The 22,729-nt window shown below is 42.5% G+C and overlaps 1 protein-coding gene across 1 annotated transcript in view; it reads right to left on the bottom strand.

Annotated features, from left to right (window-relative positions):
• The window catches only part of trim62.1 (tripartite motif containing 62, tandem duplicate 1), a 25,123-nt gene extending 2,763 nt beyond the window's left edge, over positions 1–22,360 (bottom strand). Inside the window, 3 exon segments of the mRNA XM_079680570.1 lie at positions 4,106–4,201; positions 20,690–21,247; positions 22,270–22,360. Coding sequence (XP_079536696.1) covers positions 4,106–4,201; positions 20,690–21,097 — 504 coding nt within the window. The 5' untranslated portion in view covers positions 21,098–21,247; positions 22,270–22,360.
• Positions 22,361–22,729: the final 369 nt, after the last annotated feature.

The following is a 22,729-nucleotide window of genomic DNA, read 5'->3' on the forward strand; positions in this document are numbered from 1 at the left end:
AAATCCCCGTCAAACAGCAGGTGGCTTCATGCTGTTCTCAGAACCTAGAGGCAGGTATTCTCACTCTGCCTGTGGGAAACTTCTCAGAAGACTCTTTCTCTCCAAGTATGAGAGCCATGACATTTAGGTGGGCTGTATCCCGGCCCTCCCACCTAGTAAAGAGCAAACTGACAGTGTGGAGGAGGAAGAGGAGGAGGAAGAGGCGGCGGGCTATCAGTCTCTCAGTGACGTGTCTGCTGCTGTGATGGCACTGAGAGGGGGTCTGCAGCCCTGGGAGACAGGAGGCTGGCTACCTTTCATGGAAGCATGTGATTATCATGCGATTCCCCGGTGGGCATGTGAATAAGACACAATGCCGATCCTTCAGACAGACCCCCACACCAGCCAAGGACTCAAATTAGAGTGCGAGGCGGACACATTCAGTTTTAATGAGAGCCGGGCTGCTGCAAAGGATTCCTTCTCAGAAACAAAGACACAACCCCGGTCTAATATTTAAGGAAATTCAAACATCAAAGTCGTTTTTATAGATCTTGGAGAGTACTGCTGCATGTGTGAGAAAGCCAAATTAAGAAAGCTTTTGTGGCTCTAGAGGGAGCTGTGCAAAATCTGATGAATTGACTCATGTGTCACTTCAGTCGATGTCAATTAGGTCTGAAGACTACAGTTTGAACATTTGAAAAATCTAGAGGAGTGGAGGGAAAAAGAAAGAGGCTCAAAGGACCAGTGAAGCTCCTTGTCTCTGCTTCAGGCTAAAGGCTCGAGGCTAAGTTAGTCCCTGCTAATTAAATACACCTGCATGTCGGCAGTGGAATTGCATTGTGGGTTGTGTAGGTTTAGACAAAGAAGAATGTATTAAAATGGTGTTTGGTGCACTACTCTTTAACAACAAAAGTTAAATAAAAGAAGAAAAATAACAGGCTACTTGTTCAGGGACATGTTTGATTTTTAGCTGCCATAATGTGTCAGAGATCAATGTAGTCTCACTGTGGCTCTATTCCAGGCAGAGCACTCTGTGGAAATGGATGTAAATCTAATGAGATTAACTCATTCCAAATGAGGGGGGGGGGGGGAGGAGGCTGAAAGGCCTACATCTAGCAGTCAGAGTGAGTGGATGGATGTGCTGAAACCGACAGCCTGGCTCTCCCTGGCAGAGGAAAGACAAGCAGTGAAGTGAGAACAACAACAACAACAGGATGAAAAAAAGGAGAGTGCTTTCTAAATGACAGGTAACGCTGACGGCTGCGACATCGTCTCTGCCAGAGACCCTTCCCTGGTCAATAGCTTCAATGTCACTACAGGAGGGAGAAGAGATGTGCGGGTGTGTAAAGAAGTGAGGGAGTCGCACACCAAGAGGATGCTCTCTGATTAAAACAAAGTGTCGAGATCAAACAGCCGCTCGATAAACCAATTTTACATGTCGGAATTTCATTTAAGTCAGTCCAAATCAGTCTGGAGGAAGAGAGGGATAATCAGTGACTGAGACGCTAAACAGACCTGGCCCTTATTCCCTGCTCGATGAGATATTTATTTTATTACCGGTACTAAGTATGACGGTCTCATTGGGATTTTTAAGATGCATAGATGGATGTCTGGTTTGAGTAAATATAATAATTACCGTCGGTCACAACTGACTTCCGATGCTATTTGTTGGTGTAGAATGAATTACTTGATAATTCTAAATGAATCAAAATAAGTTTTACCAATTATTTTCTTGTTTCTTGATTCATTTTATTTAATTATTTATTATTTTGTCCGAAACCCATCCATCCATCCATCTTCTCCCGCTTATCCGTGGTCGGGTCGCGGGGGTAGCAGTTCCAGCAGACAGCCCCAAACTTTCTTTTCCCTGGCCACATCAACCAGCTCTGACTGGAGGATCCCAAGGCGCTCCCAGGCCAGAGAAGAGATATAATCCCTCCACCTGGTCCTAGGTCTACCCCTTGGTCTCTTCCAAGCTGGACGTGCCTGGAACACCTCCCTAGGGAGGCGCCCAGGTGGCATCCTTACTAGGTGCCCGAACCACCTCAACTGGCTCCTTTCAACGCAAAGGAGGAGCGGTTCAACTCTGAGTCCCTCCCGGATGACTGAACTTCTCACCTTATCCCTAAGGGAGACACCAGCCATCCTGCGGAGAAAACCCATCTCGGCCGCTTGTACCCTCGATCTCGTTCTTTCGGTCATGACCCATCCTTCATGACCATAGGTGAGGGTAGGAACGAAAATGGCCCGATAGACAGAGAGCTTTGCCTTCTGGCTCAGCTCCCTTTTCGTCACAACGGTGCGGTAAAGAGACTGCAGTACCGCTCCCGCTGCTCCAATTCTCCGACCCATCTCACGCTCTATTGTTTCCTCCCTCGAGAACAAGACCCCGAGATACTTGAACCCCTTCACTTGGGGTAAGGACTCATTCCCTACTTGGAGTGGACAGTCCATCGATTTCCTGCTGAGAACCATGGCTTCAGATTTGGAGGTGCTGATCCTCATCCCAGCCGCTTCACACTCGGTTGCGAACCGATCCAGTGAGTGCTGAAGTTCGCAGACCGATGAAGCCATCAGAACCACATCATCTGCAAAAAGCAGTGGTGCAATCCTTAGTCCACCAAACTGCAGACCCCCTCCCCCACGACTACGCCTCGAAATCCGATCCATGTATATTACAAACAGGATTGGTGACAAAGCGCAGCCTTGGCGGAGGCCAACCCTCACCGGAAATGGGTCCGACTTACTGCCGAGGACCCGGACACAGCTCTCGCTTTGGGATAATTGGATAGCCCTGAGTAGAGACCCCCTCACCCCATACTCCTGCAGCACCTCCCACAGTGACTCCCTGGGAACCCGGTCATACGCCTTCTCCAAATCTATAAAACACATGTAGACCGGATAAGCATACTCCCAGGCTCCCTCCTGGATCCTTGCGAGAGTAAAAAGCTGATCCGTCGTTCCACGACCAGGATGGAATCCGCATTGTTCCTCCTCAATCTGAGGTTCGACAATCGGCCTGACCCTCCTTTCAAGTACCTTAGATTAAACTTTCCTGGGGAGGCTGAGTAGTGTGATGCCTCTGTAATTGGCACACACCCTCTGATCCCCCTTTTTGAAAAGGGGAACCACCACCCCGGTCTGCCACTCCTTCGGTACTGTTTCCGACTTCCACGCAACGTTGATGAGACGTGTCAACCATGACAGTCCCTCAACACCCAGAGCCTTCAGCATTTCTGGGCGGATCTCATCCACCCCCGGGGCTTTGCCACTGTGGAGTTGATTGACGACCTCAGTGACCTCCCCCCGGGAGATTGGTGTTGATCCCCCGTCATACTCCAGCTCTGCCTCTAACATAGAGGGCGGAGTAGTCAGGTTCAGGAGTTCCTCAAAGTGTTCCTTCCAACGCCCTAACACTCCATCAGTTGAGGTCAACAGCGTCCCATCCTTACTGTACACAGCTTGGATGGTTCCCTGCTTCCCCCTCCTGAGGTGTCGGACAGTTTTCCAGAACAACGTTGGTGCCGCCCGAAAGTCCTTTTCCACGTCTTCTCCAAACTTTTCCGACACTCGCTGCTTTGCCTCGGCCACGGCTGAGGCTGCTGCCCTTCGGGCCTGTCGGTACCTCGCAACTGCCTCGGGAGTCCCCCGGGATAACAAATCCCTGAGGGCCCCCTTCTTCAATCGGACAGCTTCCCTGACCACCGGTGTCCACCAGGAGGTTCGAGGGTTACAAATATTTTCTTTTTAATATTAATTAAGTGAAAAATACAACAGCGTTCATAACTAAACAGTTTGAACTTGGAAGTATTTTGGCTTATAAAGTGACATAATACTAGAAAATAACCAATCTTGTTGATAGCGATTCATTGATGTTACAGCTGTAGACTGTAATTGCTGCTTTTCGGTTTTACCGAATACTTTTATCTGTTGGTGGGATAAAGCATGACTTCGCCTTAGTCTTTGGGAAACCATAATAGCAATCTTTCACTATTTCTGACATTTCAATAAAAAAGATGGCACAAACTATTTAAGTTACAGCCATATGCAGCTGAATGATTGCTGCTGGAGCATATATCTAAAAATGAGAATTTTTTGTTTTTAAAAAGCAGATATGTTTCAGTACCTTGGTCTCAGTGAGTTGTCTTTGCAGGAGCTGCAGGGCCTCAGTGTGTCCCTTCTCACTGTCCTGCAGGGTGGCCAGCTGCTCCTTCATCTCCCTCTGCAGCACAACAAACAAAAGGTCAGTAACCAGGGACTGGAGCTCAATGTTAGAGAACAGAATACAAATGAATTACCTCAAAAATATTTTTAAAAACCCTTACAGTTCCATACCAATAATGTTAAAAGATGAACCAATTATATGCTGTTTATTCAAGATGTATTATTTGTGAAAAAGCTCTCTTTGCTCTGATAAATGGCAGCAAAGACTTAAGTCTCAGCTACAAAACAAGCAAGGCAGATGCAGCGTGAGATATGAAAGAGATAAAATTAAATCTCCGGAGATGTTTGGCTGTGTTAGAGAAAACTGGGTCTCATCTCTCGTCAGGCACACGCTGGCAACCTGCCGCACTCAGCCACCTCCGAGCCTCCCCAGGGCTGATCCAGGCTCGGGGGGGGAGGGGGGAGTGCTGCTGTCACGAATGGTGCCCAATTTTAGTGCAGGTCCCATGTGCCAACCACACCGGCACACCGATTTAGGTTTTAGGACGGAAGTGGTTCAGCAGATTCCCTTAAGTAGAGACTTGTTTATACAAATGTTCAAGTACGAGACTCAGGGAACAGCTCTGCACTTTGTTAATCTGCACTAGGTCCATGTTTTGTTACTAAGTAAATAATGAGGAATGAAATGTTTTAAAGTTTCAAAGTCAGTGTCTCACTCACTTGAATTTGTAATGGGACACGTGTCATGTGAAATGATAACATTATAGAACATGAAAGTAATCATCACCAGGTGTGTAGGGAAATAAATGACCTCTCTTATTACTGAAAAAAAAGACAAAAGGAAACTGGATTACATTGCATTACAGACCTGACCTTTGTCAATGTGACTGAATCAGAACCACTGCAGCATCAAGGCAAGTTTATAGCAAAATTCAACACAAGGCAAGTCAAAATGCTTTAGAAAGATGAAAAATATTAAGAGCAGTAAGAATCACTACATAAAATGTGATTTAAAAAATCTAATGATTTTGAAAAAAACTAAAAGAAAAACGGATTTCTGCACACAAATAAAGGTGGTAGGTTGAGAAACCTGACAGAACAAGAACAAAATAGACGTTAAAATGGAAAGGAAGAAAATACGTTCTATTCAAAGTTTATCTGGTCAGTTTCCAAAGATGTAAAACACAATTCTTTAAGCTAAAATACAAACGGTTATACAGGGCAGCTGCAAATTACTCAGACATCCGACAAAAGCCTGTAAAAGGACAATATTTGATTTCTACAAAGAACGGCGTCCTTATCCTTTCCTTATGGGAAATTGAGACAAAAGGGAATAACTTGGGACAAGCCTAATTTATATCAAACCCTTCTTAGGCATCCCCTGCTGCTGCTCGCTGCTCATGTAACCTGTGTGTCACACTGTGTCACTCCCCTGAACACCGACTGCGGCAAACATCCACCAAATGGAGCTGTCAGCTTAGCGGGGATAATAGAAAAAAAACATCCCTCAGCTACGAGGCTGAAATAAAGGCCAGAATTGAGCTTTATTGACAGGAAAAATACACAAGAGTTTAACTATCTCTTCTTTATAGGAACAAAAACAGTCAAACTTGAATCCTTAGCTTCATAATACAGAAGGACCAAATGTGGTCTGTTGAGGGCGAAGCATGTTTCCTCTCAAGGACAGAAACAGTGGAAAACAATGGATGGTGCAGAGGGGGAGCGTGACTCTACATGCTAATGATAGGAGTGCGGCAGGCTCAGCAGGCTCTCCGCCTCATCACTACACGCCTCTCTGCAGCAGGTCAAAGGCCGCTCCCACACACTGAGATAGACCAACACTGACAGACTTGCAGAGAAAACATGCTCCTCCACACTCCTGCTGCACACCGTCTGACGGACCGGCCAGGGGGGGGGCAGCCTGAACGGGGGCTGCTGTCACGCCAATGGATGGACGCATCAACGGGAATCCAAAAATACTCTGCAGATTTTTGGGGGATTTACATTGTCTGGAGGTATGGTATCATTCTCTCCATTACAGTTTGTAATAAACTCAATATATCAAGTATAATTTGTTAAACTGAATTTAGGCAGGCAAAGCTGTATTTCCAATATTTCAGTAATTAATTCAAGTTTATTCAGCCTTTTTTATGGCTAAAGGGTCCTCAAAAGACTAACACTGAGTAAAAGAAGACCTCAAAAACTGGAAAAAGTAACAATGAAAGATGATCAACTACAGATACAATAAAAAAAAATAAACACAAATTAAAAACTTTATAAATGTACAAAAGAGCAACAAAAACAACCTTGGTTGATTCATCTGTATCTACGTTAAGGCCCTGAACCTCCTCCATAACGTGCAATTACATAAACACAAAACAAAAACAAAAAAACAAAGACTGACAGGGAAGTTTATGTTGTCATGAGTACAAGAGTGTGTTTCTGTGTTGTGCGAGGAGGCGTCTCTCTCTTGTCCATCACATCGAACCAACATGAATCTGACATGACATTTCCCCAGGACATCAATGCAGGAAATGGGGGTCATGGCAGGGGGATTATAAATCTAAAATTAATGCCAACCTGCTGTCATTCCTTTTTTCCTCTCCTGTCAGGATGGCAGCTCTGGTAGATATTTACGAGTTCATAAATGAATAAAACAATAGACCATCAATGAACAATACCTCCAAAATGGCTTAAAATCCCTCAAACTTTCCTTTTTTCCAGCAGCTCGTTCAAGACTGAAAAAGCGTTAATGGCTTCAAACTGCCAGCCCCGATGAAGAGGCAAACAAAACATGCAGTGTCACACGTTAAAAATAAAAAGCCTACTGGAAAGAGAAACCTTAAACAGTCTAGCGTTCAGTTATTTCTCGCAGCAATATAAGCACAAAAACAAACTAGACTTGCAACTCATCTGCTTACTGGAGGAGATACAGATTGCAAGCCAATGTACTATTGGGCTTATAATTAAAGTGGGATCTATTTAATCTGTTTATCGTTAGATAAGGAATGCAAACCCCAGCAGAGCCCACAATAACTCAATGTGCTGCTAGTAATTTTAACAAGGACAGTTTGGCAAAACCTTCGTGGAGCTGAGAGTGTAATTCTGTCAGGTGGCAGGCGGGGTGGGTATACAGGACGCCGGCCAATAAACAGAACGTGGACACACTGCAGCCGTTACACTGAGCTTTATGGGCTTCTTGTGATTTAACATGGACACGGTCAGAAATATGCCGTCTATATATTTCTGACGTTTACACCAAGGAACAGAGTTACGGGGAAACTACATTCAAGGCTATCCGCTCGGACGCTTCAAAGGAAGCATCTCACGTGTACCGACACACAATAACAGTATCATTATTCATTACAATTGAATATCTGTATACAGAGCACACATAACATGTCTGCGTCACTCCTATCAAACTAATTGTCTTGTTTGTTGTGGTATGAAAGCAACAGAACTACCAAATGATTTAATGATAGCAGGTGTTATTCTAACATGAATTCAAAGTTACATTTTTATCAAAGCTAAGTGCTTGCTGTTAACTCTAAAAGAAGTCTCCATTTAAGGTTCATTCATAATCATCGTACAACACTTGTATTTAGTGAGTCATTTGAGCGACATGTAGCAACCAAACACAAACAGAGAGTTACTAGATTCCGTAAAATGCAGGTACAAATGCAAATCAACAAAAACAGCAATAAGACAAGAGCACCAACATAAATAATCTGCAAATGGAATCAAAGAAAGTGGATTTTCGAATTGGGGTAGAGAAGCTAGTAATGGAAATGCATAAATATAGCCAATAGTATATTGTGCATGCCATATCGTCAGAAGTTCATCTCGATGAAACATGATGAGAAGCGACTAGCATGCGTGGGTCTGTCCTCGCGGTGCAAGGACCCTTTCACAGCACTCACTGCCAAACCAAGTGCAGCCTGAAGACACTGACACAGAGAATGAGCCAACTGCAGACCTCGACAAGCAAACTGCAGCTACTGATGTCACAAACACAGAAATACTCTCCGTGTTCAAAGGTGGAAGATCTTGTATTTTGTTTCCCTCTTCTGTGACGCACATTTCTTACAAGGTCTGTCATTAAGAGTAATATCAACATGTTGACCAAAGACCCCTGGGAACATAGCGCATTGTGTAAGCACATAGCCTTTCAAAATGAAGCTATACACACACACACACAATTCCTCATTTTCATATAGGCCGACGGAGGCTGTGTGCTAAGTCATGATAAACTGTTTACCTCAGGATTTAATACCAATCATACAAATGTTTCACCTATCTGTCCAATGATGTCTGTCCCTCCCCTCTGTCCCTGGTGGGGCAACCAAAACAGATACTTGCGAAAGAAACAAAAAGCACAACAACATAAAAAAATGCTGTCTCAGGCTGAAAACTCTGATGTATTTGTTCCAACTAGGCATCGCATTGAGTTCAAGCTGCGCCTGACGTCCCGCAGCCGTGTTTCCTGTAGCATCAGCAGAGCCTGCAGCCTCTCCGGGGGAACGAGAGCGTCCCGCAGCCTGAGCCCAGCCGGCAGAGGCCAGCTGAGCTGACGGAGCAGGAGGCTGCAGGACACACACACTCCTCACCAACATCTGTCCCCGTGAGACAAGACCAGGCTGTAAAGTGTGTGAATCTACACAGCAGAATGTACAGCTCTGGACTTATGGAACATGTGAAAGATTATAACTTTTATTAGGGTTTCAACTCGTAAGTATTTTCATTGTTAATTATGTTTTTCGGCGCATTATTTAAAATCGCTGATGGTATATATTTATGTTGCAAAAAAAAAAAAAACTGTCTCCAACTTCTTAAATGTAAGGTTTTGCTGCTCTTCACAGTAGAGTATGACAGTAAGTTGAATATACTTGTATTTTGGTTTTGGACTGTTAGTCGGACAAAACCAAAAAACTGTAAGTGTTACGTTCCGTGTTGTGTTTTTGTGTGTCTCTCTCCCCCTGATTTTCCTCTCTTTTTTCTCTCTCCCGGTTATTTTTTATATTTTGTTACTTCCCTTTGTACCCCTAGTTGAGGAGGGAACGTAACAGTAAGCATCAGCTCTGGGTAGTTGTGATGGGATCCTTGGTAAACCATTATTTGAGTCTATAAAATGTGAAATTATTTCACATTACATGTTACTTGTTAGACGCTTTTATCCAAAGCGACTTACATACTCAATACTGTGGGCAATCGCCACAGGAGCAATTTGGGGTGAAGTGTCTCAGGGACACAACGACATGCTGACTGCAATGGGGTTTGAACCTGTAATCCCCTGATCCAAATACCAACGCACTAATCCACTGCGCCACGCGCCTCCCCCAAGGTGAAGTTGTTTGTGTAGTCTGGCAAACAAAAGAGGCACAAACTGAATGATATTACATTTACAAATGATAGAACTTGTCACCATAAGCTGGAACCAGGAAATGTTTTGCTTTTTTGATTATTTATTTATTTATTTAAAGAAGTGCTTTCAGAGAGATTGTCAATGTTTAGTAGTCGACTAATCAACTAAATGTTTCAATGTTCAATTGCCATGAATGACAATGTAGCCGATATTTTTGTAAAGACAACAATATTCATCATCTTTTACCAGGCACCATGTTTGACAGAAATATCTACAATAAAGCCATTATTTGACAGATGAAAGGCTTCTACTGTGACTGATCCTGGGTCAGTTCACAAATGACCCTTGTGTCTACTACATCTACTTCACAGGAAACATTTGGTAAGAGCAGTGGGGCTTATTGGAAGCGCTGAAGCTGGCGGCCTCCTCCAGTTCTCTGAATATAGGGCACGTCATGTAAATGATGAATGCTCAGAGGCTGCTGCTACACTTTGTGGAGCAACGAAGGGCACAGCGTATGCAAATGTTTTACCCCAAACATGAATTGCTAAGGATTCAAAAATCACAACACTGCACGTCAGTTTAAATATTTGCTCCATGAAAAAAATGGATAGCGTTTGAATTGCTGACACTACAGAGTCCACATACTGAGCTGAGGAAGGAGTGGGAACAGAGTGTGTGGTATCACTGTGTCACTGGATGTCTGAGGGTTTTAGGAAACACAAGCAGATGCCAGAGCCATCAATGTTAAGTTGGATAATCTACACAGTGCAGGACAAGTTATTTAAGAGGAACAGAGGGTTTGTTGATGGCACTCCAGTAGAAATCTGAGAAGTGATGAGTGATAAGAGCACGCCTGCTGTTTGCAAAGAGTCACCATCTTGACAGAAGCCACTCAGTGCTTCACCATCAGTCCTGAGGCTGTTACAGCTACAGACATATTCAAATGAGGAGTCAGAGCCATACAGTTTTCGGCTTCAGTTGGAAATGTATTTGACAGCCAGTTAAAATCTTTATGGGTCCAATGTGGACTTTCATAATATTCTCACCCATTCAACCCATTTCTGAAGAGTTATCAATCAACCCATTCATGCATTACCAAATCAAAAATGTACTTCCTTTAGGCCTGTGAGAGAAGCTTCCTTCATAATTCCCCAACGTCAGCAATTGTCTTCAGAGAAAGGGATCGTTAGTAAAAACTGATTTAAGTGGCTATGTTTGGAAGCTGTGCTGCAAATCACACTCAAAGTTTTCTGACGTTTACATTTCTGTCTACTGTGAGCCAAAAAGAAACTAGAACTTCCTGGTGTTATCCAGCCTTGGAACTGCAGTTTGTCTCCATATTTATATATAGTGTAATTATGAATCCAACCACTTGTCCTGGTTGTGGAAGCTTGTGGAAGTCAGCCACTGACATGGCAAATAAGCAAGTAAGCATGGCTCCTGGTAAATCCTAGCGCTCGAATGCTACGCAAGGTTGGTTTTGGAAGGAAATAAATAAAAAGAACTAGACTAGAAAGCTTTTTCGCAGCCTTCAAGGTACAGCCTTTCACAAATTGCCCAATATCATTACAGGTCAGGGCATGAAGGGATGTGGTGAGTTCAGACATGTCTCTAACAATTGGACAGAGAAGAGTCAACACTGTAGAAGTTTTCAGATGGAAAATGACCCTTGCATGTGTGTTTTTCTTTATGTGACAATTTTTCTCAGGGTCCAAAAATACAAAGGTTGGGTCATTGTGAGACTATGTGTCAGATCTGTGATTGTCCAGGGTGTACTGTACCTTGCCTCTCTTCAATGTCAGCCCCCAAAAGACCCTAAGGAATAAGCAGGTATAGCTAGCTAGCTGGATGGATGGTACCCAGCTATGATGACAGTACCCATTCCTCATGGTTTTTTCATTATATTTTATATGGTAATTTCTTAAACATTCTATAGTAAAATAAAATAAATAAAAAAGAAGTTACTAAGTGATGTTTATTGTTGAACCAGGATTAAAATAATTATGTTTCGTTTTCCGAGTCAAGCAGTTTTGTTTCCCAGACTAGTTTATTTAGAAGCTCCACCTGGCTACGTAGAAACCAAAACACACAGAAACCAAACCTGTATTCGTGACTGAACACAGCTATGAGGAAATGCATTTCCTTCTTACTCATCACCTCTTCCCTTCTGCACAGGGACTTCAATCTGAGGAGGCTCTGGGTAAAATGACCCATGGATATATCTGACTGCCAGCACATTTTCAAAACAACCAATCTTATGTCATCTTTTAGAAAAAGCTCCTAAGGATTATCTTAATCTCCAATAGTCACACTAATATTCAACATGTTGTTAATATAAAACGGTGTAGCATGCGTCAGGCGCTCGAATCACCCTTTGGAAAAAACACGAGTGTGGTTGCATGAACGCCAGCGCCGCACGGCAGGGATCACAGACAGATTGTTTGCCTCTACTTCCTGTCAGCGGCAACGGTGCAGCTGGAATCCATTGGGTAGCTGTTATGTATGCACTATGCAGGCGGGAGGGCTACAGCTTGCCAGCAGCTCTGTCTGACCAAATAAAGTGTGCGTCTGGTTCTCTTTCAGATAATCCCCTGACATCAAGTAAATATTTGGGAATGGGATGTAGGCCTCTCTTGTCACATTACCCTTTAAAATAACACAGTTTCTGCGACACTGCCCATGCAGATCCATGAATTTTAAGTATAGCCTTCGGGGCTGCATGTCTTTAAATCTCCTGATGATTTCCAAATAACTACGAATTGAAGCCAGTATCATCATTAAAAAATACATAGGTTTAAGGCATTGCTTGAGCACAGAGTAAGAAAACTAATTCTGTACCGTTAATAGTGTTGAGAAGTCTTAAACCAAACAGGCTTCCTTTAGGTTAAATATATTGGAGGTGATTAAGATCTGTCTTCAAGAATACATTATCTCTGGTTCACTTCTAATTCCTAGGCAAACCAATTCAGTCAATGCATTGTGTGATCTGTCCTTGGCAAACAAAAAACTGAAAATGAAGAATACCGGCTAAATTATCAACAGAGTCTCAAAGAATTAGAGACACAACGTAATCAAACATTTCAAAGCTAATTCTCTTGTGTCAGCCAGACATAAGCAACAATTACGAGGAGTCAATCCAGTAAACAAACCAACCGCCTCTGCCTTTTATTTTTGAAAGAGCAGTTTTCTTTGTCATTTGAATTTATGAGCGTGCTGATGACACCGATGTTCTCACTTGACTTTGTCCTGATTAAAGCTGTAACATTTTCACATCCCTCGGAAGTATCTGACAGCTTACACTTTAATGCTTGACGTATGCTAACTTGTTTTGCAGCTTCAGTTATAGTAAGACACAGTGGATAAGAGCTTCTGCTAAATGCTGTGGACAGCTGCTGGAGCAGGAAACCTCTGTTAATGTGCAGAGTGGGCGCGATGATGAGCGGGGGAAGCAGGGTGAGGACAGACAATACAGCTGGCTGCTCCCCACTGATACGCCTGACCCTGGATGCATACTAAATGCATCATGGGAAACAAAAAAGCTCTAAGAATACCTGGCCAGAGAACATTTAAATGACCATATATCACTTAAACAGGCAATTTAGGAGTAATGGTGTTTAAAACACCTAATGGGGAAATCTATTGTTATGCAGGCCAAACCAGGGCAGGCCTGCAAAACCTTATTCTCTTTCATTTGTTGCATTCCTCTTCTGCACATAAAGAATACATTTTTTATTTCAACACACATTTTCACTTCTCGACTCTAATTATACAAATGTTTTGCAAAGAACTGATGATTAATTTTACACCATTCCCCTAATCCTGGAGCTAAAGCTCGACTGAGACTGAGCACCTGCCTGCCTATTAATTAATCATGTCCCTCTGCACCTGGATTTATCAAGAACCACAGGTTTTTAGGTAAATAGAAATACACCTCGACTCCCTCATTTAGACAAATTAGCTATTTGATAAGTAAACATGCTCAGGCCTCTTTCCTCTACCCTTCCCAGCGACTTGTTAGCTCAGGGAGCAGGTCAGACCTGAGTCTTGCTGATTGGAAACTGTAAATGAGGTCTCCTATCAGCGGCATGTATAATTAAATCATCTGCAGCAAATCACGAACACTGGGAATTACAGAAGATTACAGCCCTGTCCGGCCCTGCCCAGACCCACGAGAACAATGGCCTGTAATCCGTCTTCATTCCCCTAGCTAATCAAGCCGAGAAGTGCTCAGGGTCTCACGGCTGCAGCGGCTGGGTACAGCAGTTCACATCTATCAAAATATCAACCTGACACTGACAAACTATAAGGCAGTGAAGCCTTAATAAAAGCAGCTCTGCTCAACACGCATGGGTTTTTCAAACATTTACAATGGTCTTAAAACTGTCTCTACCGAGAACTCATCTTCCTCAAACTCTCATTTCACATTCACCACTTAAAGGCTTCTAACCTCTCAGAGAGGAAATGCAAAATCGTTCATTGCTGCGTCTTTTTCATTTAATGAAATCTTTATAGCGGTGTCACTTGTGTGCAGGACACTCTCCCTGCTGATCCGCCTTAAATCAGGGAGGTCCGGGCTGAGCCATTAAGCCCCAGTTTAAGCTGTGAAACAGAAAACAGCACTTCCCTTTTCATCCACTGAGATGACCAGAAAAATTTAAAAATATATCCTCCACAGCAGTGATTCTTCCTCTCCCTTTCTGGCCTGCCAGACCAGTTACGGCACGCACGGCAACACTATGACGTCCTACAGCAGGGGTGTCAAACTCAAATTCATCGCGGGCCACATTAGCATTATGGTTGCACTCAAAGGGCCAGTTGTAACTTTAAGATTATATAAATATATAATATATATAAAATAATGTATTATATTACATTATTGCCTCTGCGTTGGATTATCGGATAAGGTAATAATAACTTCATAATTAACTATGTCTCTTCAGTGTGCATGTCACAAAATGAGATGCATTGTGGGACATGTAGTTTATGGGCAACCTGCTTCTGTAAAGCGGCATGTAACCATATAATAAACGTATCATATTCTTTGCAAGCTCTTGCGGGCCACATAAAATGAAGTCGTGGGCCGGATTTGGCCCCCGGGCATTGAGTTTGACACCCCTGTCCTACAGGTTTGACTGGCTGATACATGACTGACATACTCCGCATTCATTAATAATGAATCATTAGGATGCAGTATCATGTGGGAGCTTGGGTATGTCAAAAGAAAACGAGCCAGTTTACAGTGAAAAAGATATGACATACAATGTTTACCCTTATAGTTCATTATTTGATAGTGTGTTACATCTGTATTCCAATATAATAGTTTGGCAAAGGAATATAGACACCATAAATAAATAGAGGGAAAGGTATGGGGACTAAAAACTTAAAATCTGGAAAGTGTAAAATATAAAACTACATGAGATTAATGTATTGGACTATAGGGAACAAAAGGCAACAAAACTTAATTGTACAAATCAAATCTTCAACTACGGTTTATGTTTGTTAGTTTACATTTATTATCTTATTTTAGAATATTGCTCAACAATCATTACTTTATAGTTAATGGAGAGCAAAATGATTTGAGGTTCCTCCAGCAGCTTGAAGAGCTTTACAAGAGGACCTTAGCTTTTGAGAATCACCTTCTAAACTTAAAGTGGTTCTTAAAATGAATGTCCCGCTCTTCTTAGCCTTGAAATAATCCGAAAGCAGGTTTCTGGTTTCTTTTACCTACAGTAGGTGGCTGTAAAAAATATTTGACCAGCATCTTTCCTGCCATATATTAAAACTACTAGAAAACGAATGTCAAATTGCAACACTAACCCCTCTATGCAAAAGCCTATATAATAATTTCCAATGCACAACAGATGTATTGACATCAAAAGATTTTCTTTACATGTGGACGCAGCATCAGGTCTACTTTCTCCAATTAATGCAGCCGATTATCTGCTGATCTGACAACAGCATGGGCTTAAGTCCCGCCTCAAGCATCATCATTGCTATCAGTATAAGTGCAGTACGAGCTAGTGCTTCTCTCTGGATGAGGATATTATGCCAGCGCTCCTCTAATGGAACATGACTGTTCTGTCTTTCCCCATGGCTTAATTTCCACATGAACGCAGCCTATCTGCCACACCAACCGGACTGACCGCCAAGCTGGACAAACTCATTTGTTTGGAGTGGGTGGGTGGGGGGAAATTAGCAGGGTTGGGGACTGGCAACTAGCTTCCTAAAAACATTATTGCTTACCAAACAAGATCTGTGGCGTTTTATAAACCGTATACCTGTGATTACTGAGAGAGAAGACGGCCGGGAGAGGAATAAAAAGACAGAGAGAGAGACAAAGAAAGATGGAGCTGCTAGAGAAAAGGAGAGCAGTCTGAGGCGAGCCACAGGGGAGATGGCAGCCGTGGTGGGTGCCCTTGAAATTGCCTGACTCATTACTGCTGCGGCACGGCCATGCGTGGTGATGGCAGGCTCAGAGAGAGAGAGAGCTCTTGGCTGGGATCTGACAGTGGGAGAGTGAAAGACAGCCCTGTTTTTAAACCACCAGAGGAACACTTCAAAGGCTGGCGTGCTCATTCTCCCTTTTCAAACACCATCGTTTTCTACACTAAGGCAGAAGAGAAAAAGGCTAATTCATTTTCATGAGTAACCCCTCTGTTTTTTGTTTGATAAGGAGGAAATATGTAGGTATAAGAATGGTTTTAATCGAATACAGCACACAGGTGCATCTGGAAACTTTGAGTGACAGGTCTGTGTGGGCGAATGAACTCCACAGTAATCATTTCTTAAGCTGCGTGGGCTTTAGTCGAACTAGGACCAGCATTATTGCACAGCTGCCTGCTGCTATACCATTTATGGCATCTATACTCAGTGGAACGAAAGTTTAGTCCCCAAATGTACATAGATAACCAGGGGCGGGGAGTTCTATTTCCCTTCTTGTCAGGTCTTATATCGCCGGCAAGTAGAGCGGAAACCCAGCAGGATGGGTCAGTCTGTCCCAAAGCTGCGGCCAATTGCAGCCCACTGACAGCCTCTATCATCACTATTAAGGCACAGTGGCTGCTATGGGTTCCACTTTGTCCTCGGCAGGAGTTGAAGGCCAACTTCAGGCCACAGTGGTGTGATAATAAGTGCACAGCCTCGTCCAACTCAAATCAGGGCTATAGTGATCCAGCCAACCTCTATTTAAGATGGCGCCAGTGCTCCAAGTGTGGCATTACTGAGAGAGGGAACTGTAATCTCATCACCATTAACCATGTTGCCTAAAACAGGCACAAGATGAAGGAAGTGGCTCTGTGGATAGGAGAGTCTGGCTCTCTGGTTTTAATGAGTTCAGAGTAAGATTGACAGGCCAAAACAATGTCACAACAAAATAACTTAAAATGATAAGACTGCTGTGTGGGTTAGTATTATCTAGAGGTTTCTAGGACTGACTCGGATACGTTTAAAGTTTCTGTCAAATAGATCGAGATCTGAAATGTTTTTGTGGGGAATTGGAGATTTTGCATTTAGAGTGCTTTCTGCTCTTGTGCATTACATTAAAATGGTGTTTAATGCTGTCCAATATGACAGTGGGAATAAAACGCTTCCTAATCAGAATGCATTAGTTCCCTGTGAGATCTGTGCTTCTGACACAAAGCCAGAGCCGCATACAAATCCTCCTCAATCCTACCTTAATGTCCTGTATGTTCATAAATATGGTGCGCAAGCAAGCAATTATCTGAATGGTGAATGTTTGCCAGATGTGTGCGCGTCACCCTGCAACGGTGTCGGTCCTGGATGTGTTTGTGCATTACAAATTTGACCGCAGGAGTGTTTACTGGAGGAAAACGATGCTAGCAGCAGGAGGTAAAGCTTTCAACATGGCAACAGGAGTCAAGGTCTGAGGTCAGTGGAGTGACATGCCAGGCTAAGAGGCTTACGGCCTGCCACAGTCTAACCAAAGGCTGCCCTCGTCAGTGGACAGTGGCCAGCCAAGCACACTGTCATCACACAGCTGACGGTGCCATGACATAACAGAAGTGCTGTATATCTAAACTCTTTGGGAATCTAGTTTGCTTGAAAAGATCAAATCCAAGGCTTTGATAACTTTAATGTGGTGTTAAAGTGTTGAAAAGCTTATGTCGAATATAAGCCGTTAATGGATGCATGATGATGTTTTACATGGATAACATTTATCACCCACAAAATCTGTTCATTTGGCCAAAGCAGCTCTGGATCAAGAAAGAATACTTTTATATGCGTCTGTTTTTCATCACAGTAGCTGAGCTTAAAGGTTAGTGTGGAAATTAGATTTTGTATGTCTGATTGTGACATACAGTACACAACCGTCAGTGTTGAGATGAGTTAACAACAACAAGTGACGGAGGACATGTCCGTGTCATCCTGCTCCTCTGGAAAGTAGGGTGAGAGGATGACGTAACTTAAGAGCAAACACTGCTGGGAAAATGGACAGTGATAGTGGACAACTATTGCTCAACATATGTGCGTTTAGTCTTTTTGCCCATAGAACAAAATAGTCAAATCGTTACAGAATAATAAATAAGGTTATTTGATCATACGAAATTCTACTCCCCCATCTTTGTGAGATATTGTGACAGAAGAGTTGTGCAGAACCACATATGATGAATTACATCACGTTAACAGAGACACAGGAGAGAGCAACATATTGAGACACAGAAGCAGAGACAGTTTACGCCAATCCCAAATCCCATGTGCCAAAGTGTCAAACAATTCAGCTCAAAAAACAAGCTTTGCTCTCAACCTACCAAATCCTTACCCGTCTCATCCCAAAACGTTCCCACCCTAGAAAAACCGTAAGGTTCATTTTTAAAGAGGCCACCAAGCTGGCACGGCATGAAGCCCTCTGGCCCAGTTAGTCAAAACACTGGAGCTGATGCTGCTGCACTTCAACACATCCTCCCCATGTTGTTTTGGCATTTCAGTGAAGCATTGTCGAGCATCATGCTAAAAGTGTGTGCCTGCAGGCGCAGCTCTCACACATTTGTTTTTATCTGACACCCAGTTCCTGCCTGCTCTCTGAAAGGAGAAATGAATAATAAGTTAACTTGTAAGTTGTCTGATATCACAGAGCATCACTAACACAGGCTTTTTAATTCCAGAAAATAAACATCACAGTTACAGAAGACACATTCCTAATAACATTAACTTTGTAAAGTCAAACGAACGTGACAGAAACATAATTGTAACACCATCTGCTGCCTTGTTCTGATGTTTGTGTTTGTCTGTTTAGATGAGGAGAGGTTACGTAACAAACCACCCCACTTGTAGATCTGAAAAGACGAGTATGCCAAGCTCATCATGGGACACGGTTGTGTCCGATGGGGCCTCTGTGTGCTTGTACTCTCTTTCAGTATTTTGGATCTGAGAAGACCCCAAAGCTCCTGCCAGAATACAAAATGGCAGTACACTGCATTGAAAAGAGCTCCAAGCAGAGGGACAAGCTGGAGTCCAAGAAAAGAGAAACATCTTGTGCTGGGCCTAATTACTTCTGCTTACGATTACACGGTTTTAACCTTTCTCAGGCTTCCAGTACAGAGTCTGTTTGGAAATGAAAGAGTATTGATGTTTACAGCGCGGTTAATTATATTTAATGTAAAATACAGAAGGGCACCACTGTAGCTCTATACTTCCCACTAACCACATGACTATGTTTACATGTAATCTACTAATTTAATTAATTGTTCTTGCCTTTTATGCTTTAATTATCTCCTCACAAACACAATGGAGTTCATGTAAAGTCATCTATTTATATGCCGATTTTTGCAACCTTTTTTTTTTTTATTACCGAAAATATTCAAAAATCAGACTTAGTTCGTTGTGCACAAAGAATTTGAGGTTTCCAAACTGTGATTTGCTTCTCCTTTTTTCTCAAAGAGCTGTTGATAAGCACAACATCAGAATCTCTGAAAACTCATACATGGCGTCAGCTTTGAGTAAATAAATCCTATTTATCAATTCTGTCTAATTATTTCTTCATCAGATGGAATTTATCATTCAGCTGCAGTCTCCATACATACCTGCTCACACAGAGCAGTGAGCTTGACAGTGTCAAAGATACAATTTCAGCCTAAGGTCAAAGTAATGACAAGTCGATCTTATTGATACACTCTGTTCAGCAGGGGGCAACTCAAAGTTACAGTGTCTTTGAAATGTTAAAAATACTGACCTACAGCAAAACTGATAGTACTGCATTAACCTCAATATTAAGAAGTATTAGCGTAACTGTGAAATGAAAAGCAGTAACACATTAATGCTGAGCTTCAAAACAGCATGGCTGAGTGTAAACAATCAACATGTTGGCATGTTTCTTATCAGAAAGTTCACCTATATGTCTGCCAAAAAACTGCAAACCAAATGTTTTTTATGTTACCTAGAGCTGATCTCAATATCTTCATTGGTAATAACAGACTTAAGAAATGAGACTGACTACACAACATTAGACTGGAATGTGTACATACTGGAGCAGAGAAGGAACGGGATTAGGAGCTTTGTTTCACAGTTATTGGATTTTGGCGCTGTGGGAAAGGAATTATCCAAACACTGAGAGGAGTGCAAACACTGAACCATTCCTGTTAATGTGGAAAACATGATTCAGTGTTCACACATATGAAACATTAACATAATCTTTGTAAGGAATCTCATATCGAAAATGTCACTGTCATGAAACATATTATTGATCTTAATTTAAAAGGATCTGTTGTTGTTTGCAATAAAATAAAAATAAACTTTCTGCATTAAATATCCTTACTTCCAAATTCAAAATGAGACGGACCACAAGTCTTATAATTTATCTTATACATTACACAAACACACTCTAAAAATATAGCACTCAAACCACATTTTCGAAAATATTTCCAGAATTTAGCCTTTAAAAAAGAAATAATTGCAGGCAATATAAAAGCCTGGTTTGACATTTATTCACATAGGTTTCACTCCCCAGTACCTATGCCACTTAAAGTTCTCCTAAGCAAAGCAAAATATTTCCAAACCTCTTCAGTGTCGCTGCTCTGTGGCAGTGGAGGACTGAACTGTCTGGGCAGCTCCATTGGCCAATTGAGTGCATCTGCTTGAATGTGGCACTGAGTGTTGATAGGTTTTGACAAAATGTTAGCTTCACACTTGCTAATGAGCTGTCAGAGTATGTCTGCCATTACTAACCTGTATCTCCTCAAAAGCCTCGTCAATAGTGGTGACTTGGTGCTGCTCGTGTAGCGCTGGCTCGTCGCAGAAAAAGCACACCAGGCTTTTGTCGGTGAGGCAGAAGAGCTTGACCTTCTCGTGGTCCTTACAGGGGTATGAGCTCCTCTGAGCGTTGAGGATGGCGTCCAGCGGGAAGGCTGAGTAGCGCTCCACAATGTTGGACAACTTGAGGCTGGGCGAGAGATGAGGATCGGCGAAGGTCCTCCGGCACTCAGGACAGTCCCTTGTTCCGTGGAGCTCCTGCCTGCTCCAGTGCTCAGTGATGCACTTCCTGCAGAAGTAGTGCTCGCAGCCGAAACTGACGGGGTCCTGGTAGATGCTGAGGCAGATGGAACAGAGGAGCTCGTCCTTTAAGCAGCAAGCCATTTGCAAAGACGGAGACTGAGTGGCATCTACGAGGGCAATGTTCTGGAGCTGAATGTACTTAGTTTAATCTTCAAGTCAGTGGTTTACTGCCATGTGGGGGTGCACAGGACAAGATGAAAAGATCCTCAGGAATCTTCCGCTTCAACGTCTCTGTTGAAATACGACAAACAATTAAAATAATATTGTATTATACACGTCAGTGCATGGGCAAATGCATTTATACAAACAGATCATTAACAGGAGCTGGTTACACAGTAACCAAGAGTTAATGCCGTCACGTTTTAGGTAAAAACGGGAATCACTTAAAAAATCCAACTTCTTTTAATCTGAGTATTGTTTTCTTAGCATTTCAATATAGTGTATTGAACACCTTATGGGGTTTTAACTGCAGGATGGATAGTCATAGTAATAACTCATCTTAAAATGTCCCGTTGTCTTGGAACATTTTATTTTCACAACTTTCTCTTTATTTATTTTTCAGACCAAATGATTTGCTGCATAAGAAAACAATTCCTGAGGAATTGATAATAACAATTATTAGTTGTAATCCATTTTATGCCATTACAGTTTCACAAAAGAGCAATCTAGTTTAATTTTTGTCAGAAAGCCCCTTACCTGAGGTAACTTCTAAATATGCCAATGCCTTTATGAAAATACTTTCCCACCCTGCTACACCCCTTTCCCCTGTCATTGTGGAGGATCTGTTGATTTCCAAAGCAAACTGTCTGCACCAACCAACATAACAGGGAAACACCTGCAGCGGTATTACCCCCGCTGCTCTCTTTCTCCTATCCCGGTGTTCAAAAGCTTCCTTTGAATTCCCGTTAGAAAGCCGACTGGCTTTAACAACCGAGCCCTTTTTATGTCTTAGCATATACCACATACTGTAGAGACACTATTTGTGCTATATCTTAGCATACATGCTTTTTTAATTGGCTTTCTCCACATTGCTTGCAAGCTGGATTTGTAAACATAACAGACCAGGACCACGACACCACCAACCACACCGGGAGGATGAGAGGGTAAGACACACAGAAATGGTGCGAAACTAATTGAAAATCAATACATTTTAAAAGTTGGATTCGGGGAAGGAATGTTAGCGGTAAAGTTGTATTTATATGACAACTGATAATCGAAAGAATGGGGGGGGGGGGGGGGGAGCCTGAACTCACCGACTTCTTCACAGCAACATCCGTGGCTCCAATGCAAGTGTACTGTCTTTCAGGAAGGACAGCAGCTCACAGCGGCAACAGACGCAACCAACTGCAATCAACGGAGGGGGGGTTATCAAACATATTCATTACAAGACAACTGCTGTTTGTTGATAAATACGTAACGAAAAGGAATTTGAGATCATCTATTACTTAATTCAGAAAGGTAAGTAATTTAATTACTGTTTACAAGCCTAGAATAGCATTATAAATGTAACCTGTAATGTAGTGTAACTTCATCGACAAATGGAGTGGCTCAAATGTCCTCAATCTCGTATTAGCATCGCTGCCTAGCTACCTTGATTACAACAAATAAACAGGCTAAAATACACGAAATGCAACTTGATTTGTTTGACAAACTGTTTGACCCCATTAAAAATATAAGCGTATGAGTTGACATGAGAATGGACAGTCACTAGTG

Source organism: Notothenia rossii (assembly GCF_949606895.1).
Source record: "Notothenia rossii genome assembly, chromosome: 5".
Lineage (NCBI taxonomy): Eukaryota > Metazoa > Chordata > Actinopteri > Perciformes > Nototheniidae > Notothenia > Notothenia rossii.